Source organism: Solea senegalensis, linkage group LG8 (genome assembly GCF_019176455.1).
Source record: "Solea senegalensis isolate Sse05_10M linkage group LG8, IFAPA_SoseM_1, whole genome shotgun sequence".
In the NCBI taxonomy this organism is placed as follows: domain Eukaryota; kingdom Metazoa; phylum Chordata; class Actinopteri; order Pleuronectiformes; family Soleidae; genus Solea; species Solea senegalensis.
The window spans coordinates 25,315,675-25,332,898 of NC_058028.1; the positions used below are offsets into that span (position 1 = coordinate 25,315,675).

Here is a 17,224-nt window from a genome sequence, read left to right on the forward strand (position 1 = left end):
GTGGGACACAACAGTGAGCACATTATTTCTTCTCCTGTTTCTGATGATCTTAAGACTTCTCTGACCCTCTATAATACATTTTTAATCCATTTAAAATACGACAACATGAAGCATCTTCTACCAAAACAAACACGAGTGGTGCAGATACTGTATGACCATGAAGTGAAAGAAATGAACCGACTTCTCATTTTTATGTTGATTAAGACAGAACATCTCTTTCTGATGTTCAACAGAACATGATGTTGATTTTGTAAATGATGTTCCTGTGAAGAGGAAAATAGATATAATAGACACTAGGGCTGTTACATTACATTAGAGCTACATTAGTGACGTTATTGAAATACATTAGCGAGTGCTCAGGAGGACATTTCTGCTTCATTGTCACTGCAAAACATCATTACTGATGATGGTCACAACAAGCACGGAAACAGGCCAAACTAACAGTGCCCTCTACTGGACAACTTGGTGAATCTGAGCCATTCACTCACCAACTGCACAAAAAATTAAATATGACTTTTTAAAATTCAAAAAAAGATGTATTATTCATTAATAATATTATTATTTTATACCTCTGTGACCTTTGAGCGTAGGGGCGCCCCCTAGTGGTAGTAGGGCACTAAGCAGCCGCTTATTTTGCAGGCCCTGTCTTGGTAATGACTTTAGAAACCAGTCTCTTATGAGCTGTATATTTTGAACAGATGAAGTTCAAACTTTCCCACCCCAGTTTGAACTGATAATAAAAAATGACAGCCCTAGTGGTCAACTATGTGATTGTCAGCTGGAGAAAAAATCGTGCACATTTCCTTTAGCAAAATATCAAAAAAACACAAGGTGCTGCCAAAATCTCAAGGATTTCAAATGGGAGTTCAGATTCCGATGGGTGATGTCACGACTGGTTGCCACTTGGTTGCAATCTGTTATTGTCTCATTATTGGATGTCACTAATTCTCAGGACAGACCTCCTCCGCTGCGGTAAATATTGTGAAATACGATCAGTTCAGTTTTCTTGTACCTAATATAACCAACAGTCAAAGCTTTGACATAAAGCAGAAATGATAAAAACAAAAAGACGGTTGGTGTCTTTGTATGACATGAAAGCAACCTGACCAAAAAATCTTTGTTCTCCAGCCACCATTTTACAGTGACTTTCCACTTTAATAAAATAGAGCAAAGTTAACTTTTTTTTGTCAATTTCAAGCCCTTAAGACATTTAAAATCTTTACGCTGAAAACAACACAATTAAGTAAAAGAAAAGAAACAAATGCCATTTAAACAGATAATAATACAGTTAATCAAAGGTGACCCAAGCCTGTTCCCTAATGTTTTATACATTAAATGAACTCAATAACCTTCAACAAGATCATTTCATCCTTAATAGTGACTGCACACATATAGTATATAAATATAAATAAAGAATTAACAATGACCTCTCATTAATTGAAACATTTATTAAGAGATTTTTTTTTTATCACGTTTATGAGGTTCTTCTAAGTCCAGGGTCAAAGGTGACGAGACCGAGCCTTCTGAAGGAACAGGAATCAACCTTTTTCAACAGAAGGGAGAGAAAAGATTCATTAATTCTGTTCAAAAGTCTTAATGTTCCATTTCATTGAAACAACAGGTAAATACTCACAGGGTCTGCTCTTCAGCCGTCTGCTGTCATGCCTCTGACCTCATCGTTTTTCCTCATCTATGACGTGGAGAAACATGTCAGAGAGAATTAGCCACATGTTCCAGTCATTTATTCCATATTCCACATTCAGTGATACACCACTGTGATCTTCTCTAACATGAACTCTAATTTCTATGACACCTTTTTGAGTGAAAAGGGTCCCCCATCGAACAGTGTTTACCTGTGACATGTTCCATATTTCATATGGCCGGTCTTGCATGATATGATAATTAAAAAGTTTTCAGTATGAACGGGTACACCAACCCAACACTACTAGGAGTTCAGAGTACAGTGTGTGCTCAGTCACCTCATCCAGCTCCTTTTTTGTATTCTCCTCTTTTTGTCGTATGTCCTCCATCGTCAGATTGACCCAGTCGTCGATCGTGCAGAACAGCTGTTTGTGGAATTTGTCAAACAAATTCCTCTCCGCCTAAACAGAATGAATGAGTGAGTGTGTGAGACAGACCACGAAAAACAAGGACAGAGGGAAAACAGAAAGCTGCTTTTTGAGTACATTTTGAGAGCATACTGCATATTGACCCTTAGAAAGCAACAGGTATCGAACGTTCACTTTCTAATATATGTAAATATCACCTTCATAATCATATTTTCAACCGTCTTCTGTATCATAGGTGCCTTGGCCTCAAGAGTGACGAGCTTGTAAGCGCACATGTGTGGACATTCAGCGTCTTGGGCGAGTTTTTCCTGCGAAGGCACAGACGAATCAAATGTGTTTAAAACACAGTCTTCAGTTTAATTTCTTTCCTTGAGCGAGCGACAGTGAGGAGCAGTAGATAAGAGCTGCAGTACCTTCCAGCCTGGTGTCAAAGGTCCTCGCTTCGTTTTCTCTGACGTGAAGGTGGCTGGATTGAACTCTGTTTTCAGGCCCTAAGAAATGAAAACAACCACAATGATTATGAGCCAGTGGGCCCCTGGGCACAGACTGGAAAAGTCACATTCTCCCAATGAGGCCCCCTGAGCCCCTGGGCCTGGTGGTTGTTCCATGCCAATTGCAGTTAAGCAATTCCAATAAATAATTGCTAATGAAAATAAAAGTGTGCTCCACTCTTTTAATTCTTACCTGTGGAGTTTCTCCGATGTCAATATTGGCAATCACAACTGAATCCCATGTTGTTTGGTCTAGTCCGTGTACCTGCAGAGAGGCAACAACAAAAGCAAGGGTCAGGTGCTCTGTATGAAAATATGATGCTCAAGTCAACAAGTCCGTGATCAGCATCAGCATCTGGGAAACCGGACAATTCTGCGCACGTTCTTAAAGTATTTCAAGTTAAAAGGTCCAACATCAGTCCTTCAAAGGTTTCATGGGTTGTTTTGTGACGCTGTAATTTCATATATTTGTATTTGTATTAAAACATATTTTTGAAAGTCAATGATGGCTTTACAGAACCTCAATCTTTCCCGTCTATCCCATATTATCTATGCGATATAAAATAAACACACCCCCGGCCCCTGATCCCAACGGAGTGATTTACTGAGGCATGTGCAGTTTAACCTGTTAATTAATGCTAAACATTAATGTTGTCTGATGGCACATGCAGTCTGTCACTCTCTACAAGGTTATTCCTTGTAGATATTGCTATGGTCTGACTCTGCAGGTGCGAGCGAATCTAATGCAGCAGGGTGACGTTGTTACTGAGGTTCTTCACTCCCGACACCGGGGGGATGTGTCGCCTTCATCTCGTGTCACAATGCTGACACTGTAACGTGTAAGTGTCACAGGTGACTTAAACCATGCTGTAAATGACGTACACCGATCACAACTAACCATTGCCTTTTAGATTAAAACACAGCTGTTCATGCATGTCGGTCCGTATTTAATTTATTTGAATACGGACCTGGTTTATACAGTCGAACAGTATTTCCTCCAGGTACCACCAGAGGAAGCTCACGTACCACTGGTGGTACACGTGCCACAGTTTGAGAATCATGGTTGTAGTGAACATTCTGGGTGTACGCATCAGTCATGTCAGTCATCATCTAACCGCTTTATCCTCCACCAGAGGGTCGCGGGGGGTGCTGTGCCAATCTCAGCTACATCAGGCGATAGGCGGGGTACACCCTGGACAGTTCGCCAGTCCATCGCAGGGCCACACACAACTAGAGACAAACAACCATTCACTCTCACACTCACTCCTATGGTCAATTTAGAGTGTCCAATTTACCTAATCCCCACATTGCATGTTTTTGGACTGTGGGAGGAAGCCGGAGAACCCGGAGAGAACCCACGCACACACGGGGAGAACATGCAAACTCCATGCAGAAAGGCCCTTGTTCCAACCGGGGCTCGAACCCGGGTCTTCTCGCTGCAAAGCGAAAGTGCTAACCACTACACTGCCGTGTGGCCCCGGGTGTACGCATGTTATTGATAAATAGAAATGATGGTAAAACTGATATCGTCAACCCAAAATGGTTTGTAGCCTTCATAACAATATTAACACTAAAGACTAAAATCTTATTTTAATGTTAATAATAATAATGTACTCTTTCACTAATGTAAAAACATGTACAAATGTTTTAGAGTAGTTTTACTCACATTCTCCTCCTCCCCCATATCAGCCTTGTGCCACGTCTCGATGGTCATGCTGAATTTGTTTCCCAAATAGGGGTTCTGTGAACAGGACACATACAGTCCATTCAGTTTTTTTACCTCAATCATTGTGAACTTTTCACATTATAAAATACAGCGATTTACACTTACATTCTTATACATCACAGTGTGCAACGTAATTGCTGCATGAACATGGAAACATTTGTGAAAAGAAGAAAAACCCACATACATGTATATACACATTATTTTACCTATACATACAGAAATAAACATAGACCGAAGGAAACTTGGAGCAAGAGTGCTTCTCCAATTTAAAAGAGTGGTTACAGTATGTGTAAAATCTGGAGTTAAATACTTCTAACACACATAAAGTACTTACTAATAAAGTAATGAATAGGTAATTAATCTTTACTTACTGTAAGGACTGCAGCAGAGGAAAAGATGGATGGTGATGGGGAGAGGAAGAGGATGGATCAGAAAAAGGAGAGACAAGGTTTCAGATAATACTCAGACTCTTGTTGATAAACAGCACGTCTTTACTGGACAATGAGACTGACAGAGGATGAGTTGCAGTGGTGAATTCTTTACTATTAACAACCAGAATGTGTGTGTGTGTAGTCACTCACCAGTCCGACAGTAAGGATATGCGTTCCAGGCCTCCTCGTGAACCTTTAGAGAATCTTTAGGGGCCAGTTTCTGAATTAGGGATGGCACTTTGCTGCAGAGACACAAACAATTACTGTAACTACAAAATCAAATCTAAAATCTCTAATCTGTTTATTAACTTGAACCTTTATTGATCAGACAACGTTCATTTTGCAGACAAACGTGAAGACATTTGGAAAATTATGCTTGAAAAACACTCAAGTCAATACTCATTTAGATTTATGAATATAACATGTGTCAAAAATGTTTATTATGCATATGAATGACATTTGCAGAGTATTAGATAAATTAGAATTAGTGTTAGTTGCAGATGACACCAATATTTTCTGTTCTGTGAGGAAATAAATACGTTAAAAAAGTGGTTTGACATGAATAAATTGTCCTTAAATTTAAACAAAATTATAAAACTAAAACTAAGTATTGATAATGTAAACATAGAAAGAGTAAATTAAATTAAATTCCTTGGTGTAACCACAGACCACAAAATCTGTTGAACACACACATTAAATGTGTGTGTTTGAGGGAAGTTGGCACAGAGCATTGCCGTCCTGGGGAAAATCAAAAAGCACCTTAAACATTATATTGTTTATTACTTTTACCATAACTGGTAGTTACTGTGTAGAGGTGTGGAGAAACATGTAAGATGTAAAATGCAATGTCTAAAATGTCCAGATCTGATTCAGTTTAAAACAGATAATATTCAAAGCAAGAAACAATTGACTTCCAAATAAAATAGAGATGTTGTTTTCAGAGAGAGAATTTTAAAAGGGGATTCATTTAGTAATCGATTAATAATCAAATCATTGGTGCAGCCCTACACTAAATCCTCCTCTGGACTTTTTTTTTAATAATCAAAACAAGCTTTCTAAATTTTTTCAGCTTCTTAATTGATTGTATTGATTGAGCAAATAATCGACAGATTAAAGGGGACATATTATACCCTATTTCTCCAAGTTAAAATAGTTCACTGGTGTCCTAACCAACATGTCTGTGTCCTTTTTACAGCGCTCACTCGCTCAGCTCCATTCCTCTCCCCCTCCCTCCACTAGTTCTCTGACAATATCAACATGGCAGCGTGTGCGGAAAACAGCGAGAGTGGCGTCACAGGAAGAGACGTCCTACATAAGGATGGAGCCGAACACTGTCCAACTGTAAATCAGTTAAAGACTTAACACTCCTAACGTGGGTTAATCTCTGACAATTACCAGGGAAATGTCTAAAATCTCAATATTCAAGCATCACACTGCTGCTGTATGTGACTGTATCAGACTGAGTCTGTGCTCCGGTCATGGAGGACGTACTGAACAAATATGTTTAATTAGGACGTGTCAGAATGGTCAGTTATGACCTCTATGTGACCTTTTCTTAACAATGTGTGTGTTTGTATGTCGCTGACTAAATACGGCAACCGCTGACCGCAGTCTGATGTGAAGTGGTGCAAACACGCGAACACACGAACACACGTTTGCTTACTTTATCCGACACATTAGCTTCATATATAAAATCCTCCAAGTGTGCAGCCACCAACAGCACACTTGTCCCTCCGAGTTGACATAATACCGCTCTTCCTCCCTCGCCTGCACTCTCGCAGGGACAAGGTGGAGCTAAGGTGGAGCTAAGGTGGAGCTAAGGTGGAGCTAAGGTGGAGCTCTCCAAGTAAACTTACTGGTGGGGCGGTAACATTTGCGGTGAAATGCGCATGCTGCCTTCATAAGTGCAGGGAATTCAAATGGCGCATTTTATCGCCTATACTTAGACTAAGGGGGGCCACAAAAACATGACTGAGTATTCTTTTTCCACACTTTGGCGACTGGTAGGGCCTCCAGAGTCCCAAATATAAGTATTGAAATGGTTAAAAAGTTGATTTTGCATAATATGTCCCCTTATAATATAATATGAAAATAAGTTAGTTGCAGCCATAATTCAGTGTTCAAATGATCAAAATGTATGTCCATTTTTATAGCCACACCCTGTGAGAATCTTAGCTCCCAGTCCCTGTGTGAACAACAAAGGTGTGTAAATTGTGAGGCACAAGTTCTAGCAGACACTGTAAAGCAGACGCTGTCGTTAAAAGGTGAGCAAATGAAATAAAACCTTCAAAATAAAGAGTGTAAAATATGCAATGTATTGTGTAGTGAGTATGTCACAGCGCTGAGGGGCCAACCTATTCAGGTGGTAGATCTTGTGAGTGTACTGTCCCTTCTGGCCATCTTTCTCATACGGCTCGTTGATCAACACCTCAACACCTTCTCCTCCGCCAGTCTCATCCTTACTGGCCTCAGCTACTGTATACAGCTGACCCACCTGGTACTGCAGAGAGGAAAGACACGTACATTTAATACAGTAAAGAACGGATCTTCATAAGGTTTTACAAGCTGAAATCTGGTATCAGTTTGCATTCATTAGCAAGAAGTGACACCTTTTTAATTCTCATTCCAAAACAAAAAAAGTCCTGGTAAAACTAAAGGCCTAACACACAAAAACAAATACTAAAAGACACACAGCAGAGTGGGGAGACCCACTCAAAGAGCCTTTGTGAGAATCCCTCTGTCTTTACTTGGCTTTACATTTTACGTCAAATATCACACGTTAACCATTTAGTTGTATCCCGGACACAGAGACAAAAATAGCTCTTCTTGTTGCTCCTCCAATCCCCGTCAGCCCTGACTGAGGCACACGAGCACAGGAACACAGTGAAATGTAGTGACTCACATGACTGGTGCCGTCAACCCTGCTAACACACTCCTACTTAGCACACACACACACACAGTATTACTAAAATACTCAAATATAGGACGACAAATGCCTAAGCTCTTAAAGGAGAACCTGATACTTTGATATATTCACTTGTATTTCAGATTCTAACTTTTTTTCTTCTCTTTTCCCTGATAAACTTTGATGTTTGAGTGATTGATGTGTGTTACACTCTGCAGTCTCAGGTCCTAGTCTGTGTGGGCGCTGGTGCATCTCCTCACATGACCTGGACAGGACAGTGTTGTTGCTACAGGGAGCACGTGTCATTGGCTCATTATGGTCTGCGTGGATTCAAACTGTAGGGGGAGTGGCATTTCTCCACAAAAGGTTTGTGTGGGTCATCACACAAATGCCAGAATGTATGTTACATGGACATGCGGATGCAGAAAGCACCACCTCACCTTTGGTTACAAATTCTGCTCTGTAATTAAGAGTCTGCTGCCCTCTGAGGTTCATTTGTGCCGTGTTCCCATCATGCTACTGTTTGGTTTGGTACACTTGCACTCACAGAGACAGAGCACTATACTAAATCAGGATCCTAACCTGTTCTGTCAGCTGAAGATGTTCAGCCCTGCTCATGCCAGAAAATGTGGCTGGTCATGAAAAACCAGTCTTGTCATTGTCACAGGCAGAAAGACGTAATAACCTAAAGAGCTCAGAGGGGTTGGGAGACTGACTTTCATCTGAAAACAAAAAAACAGGCTGGACCTGAGTTGAGATGGTCATAAATACACAAAAACAGGTTGCAGTGACGTTTGTCCGTAGAGACAAAATAGTTACTGATGGAAACAAGGTCACCTTTTATGACACAAGTCACATGTGAATAACCGTAAAGTATGGCTCAACAGTTCCAGACTGAACATTATCTTCGTATGTGCTGGCATGTTGAAACCCGTCTGAGGCCAATCGTGTCCACCAGCTTCTCCACACAGGCCTGCACACGACCTACACGCTCTGCATTTCCTACGTCTCAAAAAAACTGTTCATGTGGAAGCTTTCAAATCACATGATTTTTGAGTGAAAGTTGAAGAAACCAGTTGTTTGTGGTTTTAATCTTCAAGGCAAACACTTCTGCTGAAACGGGTAAAACATTCAAAGCATTTAAAAGCATAATATTTGTCTGTCAGTCTTAAGGCGCTGCTATACTTCCTTGCACAATGCACGCGGACCCAATGCGCATCACAATCAGAATCAGAATCAACTTTATTTGTCACTGAAACAAACACCGCGAAAGTACAACCCCCAACCCGTCCAAACATACAATAATGAGCATGACGCGATTTGTGCCAACACACAACACGCGTGACGCCCAGATTTTGGAACCGCAGATAGCAAATAGCGCGTTGGGTGGACAGCGGATGCATGAACTGACGTTGGTCTACTGCACACGAGAATAGTACAAAAATGATCTCACCGCAAATATGACATGAACGGCAAAAATGTGCATTTGGTGTAACTACACCATTAGGACAGAATTCAATGTCACAGTGTCCGGACTTACATGGACTGAACAGTGCTTCAGTCCACTGTTCGGTCAGTAACACCTAATGTGTCACAATGGCTGCGGTGCAAAAGGGCCCACTGAACCTGTTTTAACAATCTGAGACGACCTGGTGGAAAACATTTCTCAGTAATGTCTTGTTTGCACTAGCCTTGTTTGCACTAGTACTTTCACCATACTATGACAACATATGCTGGTTTAACAACGGTTTAACACACCGAGCACATTACTATTCCACTCGGATACAATCAAGCCCCGGGAGTTGTGAAACTCAGCTTGCATTTGCACCGCACGTCTTAATGCCCAATTCCGATACGTTGCCTATAACTGATTGTTTTTGACGACTTGTTTACATCATCTTTTAAAAGTGTCCAACATCTAAAATCTGCATTTAACATGGTTAACATTTGCGGAGACAGCTTGAAGGGTGGGACTGGCTACTGAACTGTAAATGTTAAGCTGTAATGGACGTAAAAGAGGGGGATTTGGTAAATTGGACACTTTAAATGGACCATAGGTGTGAGAGTGTGAGTGGATGGTTGTTTATGTGGCCCTGTGATGGACTGGCGATCTGTCCAGGGTGTACCCTGCCTGTACCATCAGCCTATGTCAGCTGAGATTGGCACAAAACCGCCTGTGACCCTCATGTGGAGCATGAAAGATGGATGGAAGTAAACGGGGCATTTTGTTGAAATTCTGAAATCCTTGCCCCCAAATGCTTAAAAGTCATGGAATCTCAGCCAAGTCCGCTGGTTTGAGCTCTCATCCTCCAGTGCACTGCTCAAGAGAGTCATAGCTATCCACGAGGATAGTGTCCATGTGTGTTTACGTCATTTGCCACCCACAAATTTAAAGGATGTATGAGTTGCATTGACAGGGGAATATCTGATTCTTATTGGATTTATTTCCACATACCAATGAGTCTTGAGACAGATCTGATGGATATCTGAATCCATGTGATTACGGCTTCATGGTCATATCTGACCAACACAAACAACAGAACGGATAAGAGGAAAAGTCACTTCATCAAACCAAGATTATGCAGGTTCATTCTTGACCACTGCCAATAAGCAAACGGGCTCAGTAAGAGAGAAACCACTGATCACTCTACCAAAAAGCATTGTTGGTGTTTATTTGAACATATAACACAACCTTCTACTCCAGGTAAAGAACACTTTACATGGTCAAGGGTTAGGGTGAGAGTTAAATGTTGAAAACGTTTATACAATCAAAAAACCCTCCTTACCTCATCCACTGAAATGGGCAGGACAATTCGGCTGGAAGAATGAGAAAAAAAGGAGGTGTTAGAGCACAGGAAATACACTTAGACATTTTGTTAAAACCCAAATTAAGAACTTATATCAAGCATAATTATTGGGTTAACTCTGATGTAAATTTGTCACAAACACCACTGTGTCAGTTAAGGAGTTAACAGGAGTCCACAGGATCAGGAACAAATGTGTTCTTCTCTGGTTGGACTGTTTGTTAATATAATGCTGTCTAGTAAGCCCAGTTAGGGTAGTTGTCAATGACAATTTAAGCATTCTATCTTGCTTAATTTATTTATTTATTTTTTTATTTCTATATGTTGTGTCCACGAAAAAAATGCATATAAAACCTTCTTCTGACATGGCTATTTGAAGCAGGGATCTGTGTGATGACCGAGGGACAAGATAAAAAAACACTGCAGTTTATATGCAGTTGTGACGTCCACCATGAGAATCCACTTTTAAGCCTCTGGATTTAGGTTTTGGCCACGGTGAGGTTTCGCAGCAGTCAGTCACACTGGTGTGTGAACTTTACCACTTACTTTGCTCTAAGTGAATGCATCATTTACAAAAACGGTTCAAAAATCACGTTCAATCAAAAATATTAAAAAAAATTGGTAAATATTTACTGACATTATAACTAGCCGAGTCACCCCTGGTGGGGCTTTCACTATATTCTTACTTCCTGGTTGGCGTCACCAAGCTAACCAGAAGACTACATCCACCTTTTTATATATGGTCTATGGGCACTGCCAGCAAATAGGTCTTCCTGTCTCCTGCTGGTAAGGAAAAAGTAATTCCCTTTGCTTTGTTAACCACTCATTCTTCAATACCAAAGTCCACAGAGAAAACAAGCAGTTTTACAGCACACCGTGAGTTGTTGAACCCACCGTTGTCTCCAGTTCAAATGTGTTATTTTGTGATTTCCTTTGGGTTTACCCAAGTGACACACACAAACCAAAAAAAGGGGCACTGTCTTTAGCTGGTTTGTGGTGCAAGGCTCATGTATAACGCAGTCAGCATGATGTGTCAGTATCTCATACAACACCTGAACTATCACAACTATCACAGACAAATGTGTGGTACTGATGTGGTCATATCGCTGTTAAGAAAAAGCAGAAATTTTAAATATTACAAACTATTCTTGTTTTGTGATTTTGTAATATGTAAAAACTCAATAAAAATATCTTTGAGAAAAAAACATTATAAACTATGCTTTAAAATGTGTAGTTTAACATTTATACTTTGCTATTTGTTGATGGGACAACTGACTGATGTTAATTAAATGTACTTTTATATAATTAATGCTGTTCGATCACAAGGTAATTATTAGTAATTGGGTAATTAGACTTAAATGACAGACAAATGAAGGGTGATAGTTGATACTCGCACAAGCTCAAAGAACACATCTTAAATGCTACTTGTCTGATACACCTCCGACCTCAAGCACCAACACTCAGGTAGCAGAACGGATCACCGCTTGTCTGACTGACATCTCTCAGTGGATGTCTGACCATCACCTGAAACTCAATCTCGACAAGACTGAATTTCTTTTTCTCCCAGGAAAAAGCTCTCCCACCACAGACGTAACCATCACCCTCGACAACTCTGTGGTAACTCCTTCTCATACCGCAAGGAACCTGGGTGTGACACTTGATGACCATCTCTCCCTCACTGCCAACATTGCTGCAACAGCTCGATCTTGCAGATACATGTTGCACAACATCCGAAGGATACGGCCTCTTCTAACACAGAAGGCGGCACAGGTTCTGGTCCAGGCTCATCTCACGCTTGGATTACTGCAACTCCCTCCTGGCTGGTCTTCCTGCATGTGCCATACGACCTCTGCAGGTCATCCAGAATGCAGCAGCTCGACTGGTCTTCAACATACCAAAATTCTCCCACACTACACCGCTCCTCCGCTCCCTTCACTGGCTTCCTGTAGCTGCTCGCATCCGCTTCAAGACTCTAGTGCTTGCGTTCCATGCTACAAACGGATCCGGTCCAGCCTACATCCAGGACATGATCAAAACCTACACCCCAGCCCGCCCACTCCGCTCTGCATCGACAAACCGGCTCGCTGCCCCCTCACTGAGAGGATCGCAGAGGCACTCGCAGAACTCGAGACTGTTCACTGTCCTCGCTCCCAAATGGTGGAACGATCTCCCCATCGACATCCGGACAGCTGAAAGCCTCCACATCTTCCGCCGCCGACTAAAAACACATTTCTTCCGACTCTACCTCGACTAAGACGACAAAAAAAAACAAAAAAAAAACTTGTACATCGCACTTATGACTAGCACTTCATAGTTTGATCTACTTGAAGCTCTTACTTACTTCTAGCTCTTATTTGTACCCAAATGTTTAAATGCACTTTTGTAAGTCGCTTTGGATAAAAGCGTCTGCTAAATGACATGTAATGTAATGTAATACACACGCCCTTCAAAATGCTTATTTTAAAGCTCTCTAAGCCCTCAAGCCCTAGAAGACATGACCCTAAAGATGTCCGAGGTTTTTTGCACCAATTTGAAAAACCCGCTTCAGAGCTGCACACAACGTTACATAACGGTTTTAGGGGACGCTCAAATCATGCAGTAAAACTGGAGAGAAAGCATGGACTGAAACAGGAGTTACCTCTGTAAATCATTTATATGTGACACTAGTAATCTCACAAAACAAACTACTAATCTGTCTCAGCCTTCAGCGCCTGCAGATGCAGCCATAAAAAGATAAGAATATCTGTTCATTTTGTTTCCCTTTTCAAAGTGACACACAGTAGGACTTGCTCTCTGAAGGATCTGCAGGGTGTAAGCTGCGTGATAACACGTGCGTTTGTTGACAAGCCAACAGTACAATGGACAAACAAGCATGTCTTCAGACCAGGTACAGTAGCTCATGTTAAACCATCTTATACAAATATGGCAACATTGTTTCCTTTTTCCAGACTTTAGAAACAAAAACGAGAACTGTGATGTATACGACGCAGACCTGACATTCACCCTGTTGTATGTTGATATACCATGAATAATAATGCTATATAGACTGTGTTGTGGACAGTTAGTTCCCTGTTAGTGTCCCACTATTACAGGAACTTAGAAGAGAGGAGGGGGAGAGGAGAACAGGAAATGCAATCAAGCCTCTGTGAGAGAACAAGGCAGACTGGAACTAGCATGGGTGTGTGCCCTTTATGGGTACGGGAACGTTTTTACAATCATCATATTAATATTGTGATTTGTACATAAACTACAGTTTATGGACAAAAGTATCTGGCTGGGGAAGTAGGAAAATTATTGGCCAAAACCAAAAACCATTGTTTTTTTTTATCTAATTTTGTTGTTATGGCTGAGAGTATGTGTGTACTTACCTCACTAAAGTCAAGGCATTGCAATTATATATTGATTAATATTCATAAACAATACGCATTGAACATATTAGACTGGTGCTCTTTTCTGTGCACTTCTCCGTCTCCTACCAGGCTGCATCCAACGCAGCCTGGTAGAGAGAGAATGTCACTGGTGAGAAGTGAATGTCACAGTGAGTTCAGAATCTGCGCTGACAAGTTTAGCTTTTGCGCAAAGAGACTTTCCAGCATTTATTAGGTGCTGTTCCATCTTTTTGGAACCATTTTATTAGTGTTCCAAACTGATCTTGGACAGACTAAGTGTGAACAGACAGACACGTGCTGGCCACAGTTTTTGCATGCGTCATCACAACATCCTGTGTTGTTTCGCAGTTAAAAGTCTTTTGGCTGAAAACCGAAAACGCCTTTTTTGGTGATGTTTTACGGTGGCCAAATATCCGGTGCATCTCTACTGATAAGTATTGAATTCAGGTGTTGCAACCAGACTTCTCCAGTGAAGGACAATCTTAAGGCTTCAGCATATCGAAACATCTTGGACAATGCTATGCTTCAAACTTTGTGGCAACAGTTTGAGGAAGGTCCTGTTCTGTTCCAACATGACTGTGCCCCAGTGCACAAAGCGAAGACTACACAAATGTTTATTCTCTCGGTTATAAATGTTGATTGTGTTCGTCAAACCTGGAAATGATGATGTTCTAAAATGTCTTTTTTTGTCCACAAACCAAAATGATTCACTTTTAATGATTTCTTTGTTATCCAGAGCAAAGAAATGAAGAAAATACTCACATTTAATAAGCTTAAAAGATGGAAAAGCTTGTTTTAATCAGGAAAAAAGCTTCAAACCGATTAACCGATGATCAAACTAGTTGTTGATTAATTTAATAATCAATTCATCGATTAATTGTTTCAGCTCTACTGTATATGTATTTGAATATGTCATTAGTGTACTGGTAAGGTGTCCTTTGTCCATATAGTGTAGTTTTGTCCATATAGTGTAATTTGGTAAGATAATAAAGACATTAAATACTGTCCTAGGGCTACTTGGCAGTATTCACATTCAGAAATTCATATTTGCTTCAAAACAATATAATAATTAGAGTGAGACACTGTGGCAAGACTTGAACATGACATGGATACTGGATACTTTTTATCTTGCCTACTGTCATGTTCAATATGGGAAGGCTCCTCTTGCACTCTGATCTGTTCTAATGAAATATTCAGGCCCTGCTGGCCTGGCAACAGGTGACAATTAACCAGCTATTGTACAAGCTCACGCAAGACACGATACACAAAGAAGACACTAGTCATAGTCCCATGTGAAAATTTCTCATCCCAAACGTTCCGACCGAATGATTGTGATTCATGATGTTATTGCAATAATGGTAAGAATCTGCTTTAAAGTCTTAAAATTGCTCCAAAACACTTTGAAATCACTTACATTTTGACAAGAGACAAATATTTTCTTTCAAGTCTTAGAATTTCATGACTGTGCCTTTTTATGCACTTTGCCCCATGATCATGTTCTTTCTATCTATCTATCTATCTATCTATCTATCTAGATATTGATTTTGGCTACAGACACTTCTACCACACTATCCTCCACACGAGGGTCGCTGACATAGGGCGATAGGCAGGGTACACCCTGGACAGACAAAACAAAAGGTTTTGAAGCCGTCCAAAAGTGTTTTTTTTTTTTAACCATAGACCCTAACAGTGAAATAGATGTCTATAACTGTTGACAGGAGAACTTCAGACATGTACATAGGGTATTATCTGTCTTTGTATTCTATATTTTTATATCATGGTGGTTTTATCTTTGTAAAACTTTCCTAAAAGCCAGAAAAGTCTGAGTGACATCACGGCTGGGAGTCTTGGTAGCGACACTACTCGCGAGGACTATCAGGTAATATTGTACTTCTGTCTTATTTGTTTCACATTAAGTGAATACTCACAGTACTGTTACATTGTTAGCAGTGAACATGCTGCTACGCTATTTGTGTGTGTGCTAAATGTCATGTAGTGCTGTCATAGACGGCTATTTTCCACATCCTTAACATTTCTAGTGGAACTGGAGGTGTTGTCACTCCCAATTTTGACTCATCTGTACTTTGCGTTTATTTTGTCCGTCGCAACAAACATGGCGCCTGCAACTTGGTACTTACACACTGCCCTCTAGAGGAAGTATTGCATAAACATAGGTATGTTTGTAGGGTGTGTAGGGTAGTGACGGAGATACTATTTGGGACAGACCTGCAGCGTGTGAATGGGTATGAAGCATGAATGATGAGACATGCGCTGTATGAAAGTGTGAATGAATGGGTGTGAATGGCATGACTGTAGTGGAAAGCAGATTTAAAAGTGAAAAGTGATTTATAAACACAAACCATTGACCACAAATGGGTCTTTACAGGGTTTCGAACACATCAGGTTTGCACTTTTTAGAATACATCCATGACCCATGTAAGTTAACGCTTTGAACCTATGACCATGCAGTGGCAGCATGTGACTCCTACTGTCTCAACCTTTTACTTCAGAAACAACGTCAAGTACAGAGTCACTCACAGTGATTGTCATTAACATAATCCAAAAACGACTGTATTTCATTATATGTGGGCATGTTTGCCTGCAACCACAGACAAAAATAAGTCGTATAAGGAGTTCTAAGAGCAAACATGTCAAAACACATAGTCAGAGGCTGAACAAAAAAACAAATGTAGTAATTACTTTTATCTGTTATGGAGTAAATCACTTTACTAATATAAAAAGGGTAAACGTAAACCGTTTCTGACGTAAATTAATTAAAAAAGACACAGTTTCAGAGAGTTGTGTTACTTACAATTCGGTTATCAGCATGTTGTCTGTGTCTAAGTCCAAACAGAAGAATAAAACACAGTCGAAAGAGCAGAGGAATGTGTTATTAACCACGGTTGTTGTCAGGTGCAGCGAAAAGCCTCACACTGCCTGACGCTGCTGTGTCTCCGGCTTTCCTTCCTGGAAGATACCAGTGTGACCGTGATGGGGCGTGGCCTCAAAAAAGGAGGAGGAGAATTCACCACCTGTAGCTTGAGTTAACTTCATGCTGCGTTCAGGTGCAATTAGTGAACTAGTATCAAGTTTTTCAGCTTTTCAACATCACCGTAGCGCGACTGACAGTACCAGAGGCGTTTTAAGCACGTTTGGGGCCCCAGGCAAAAGGGTCCTCAGGGTCACTCTTCATTAATGACATGTTATGGTTTTGGGCTTTACATTTATTTCATTTGATCACGCTATTAAAACCCCCCCAGAAAACAGTAGCTTATAAATCTGATGTTCACACACTAGCTGTTGTTAGCATTTCATTTGAAGAGGTTTATCAAGAGTCAAAGTCAAGCTCAACCTCTTCTATCACTCTAGCTGCTACCACTGCTGTGCAATAAATAGTCTTACCACAATA

General features: G+C 40.6%; 1 protein-coding gene across 1 annotated transcript; it reads right to left on the reverse strand.

The window, feature by feature from the left end:
- Positions 1-1,428: 1,428 nt before the first annotated feature.
- On the reverse strand, positions 1,429-16,786 carry LOC122773980 (phosphatidylinositol transfer protein alpha isoform-like). The gene is made up of 12 exons (XM_044033019.1): positions 16,628-16,786; positions 10,409-10,439; positions 7,072-7,217; positions 4,868-4,959; positions 4,658-4,665; positions 4,227-4,301; positions 2,754-2,825; positions 2,483-2,560; positions 2,267-2,377; positions 1,980-2,102; positions 1,634-1,690; positions 1,429-1,543 (listed from the first exon to the last, which is right to left on the reverse strand). The coding sequence occupies exons 1-11, from the start codon at positions 16,642-16,644 to the stop codon at positions 1,646-1,648; spliced, it is 798 nt and encodes a 265-aa protein (XP_043888954.1). The 5' UTR covers positions 16,645-16,786; the 3' UTR covers positions 1,429-1,543; positions 1,634-1,645.
- Between the last annotated feature and the right edge of the window lie 438 nt (positions 16,787-17,224).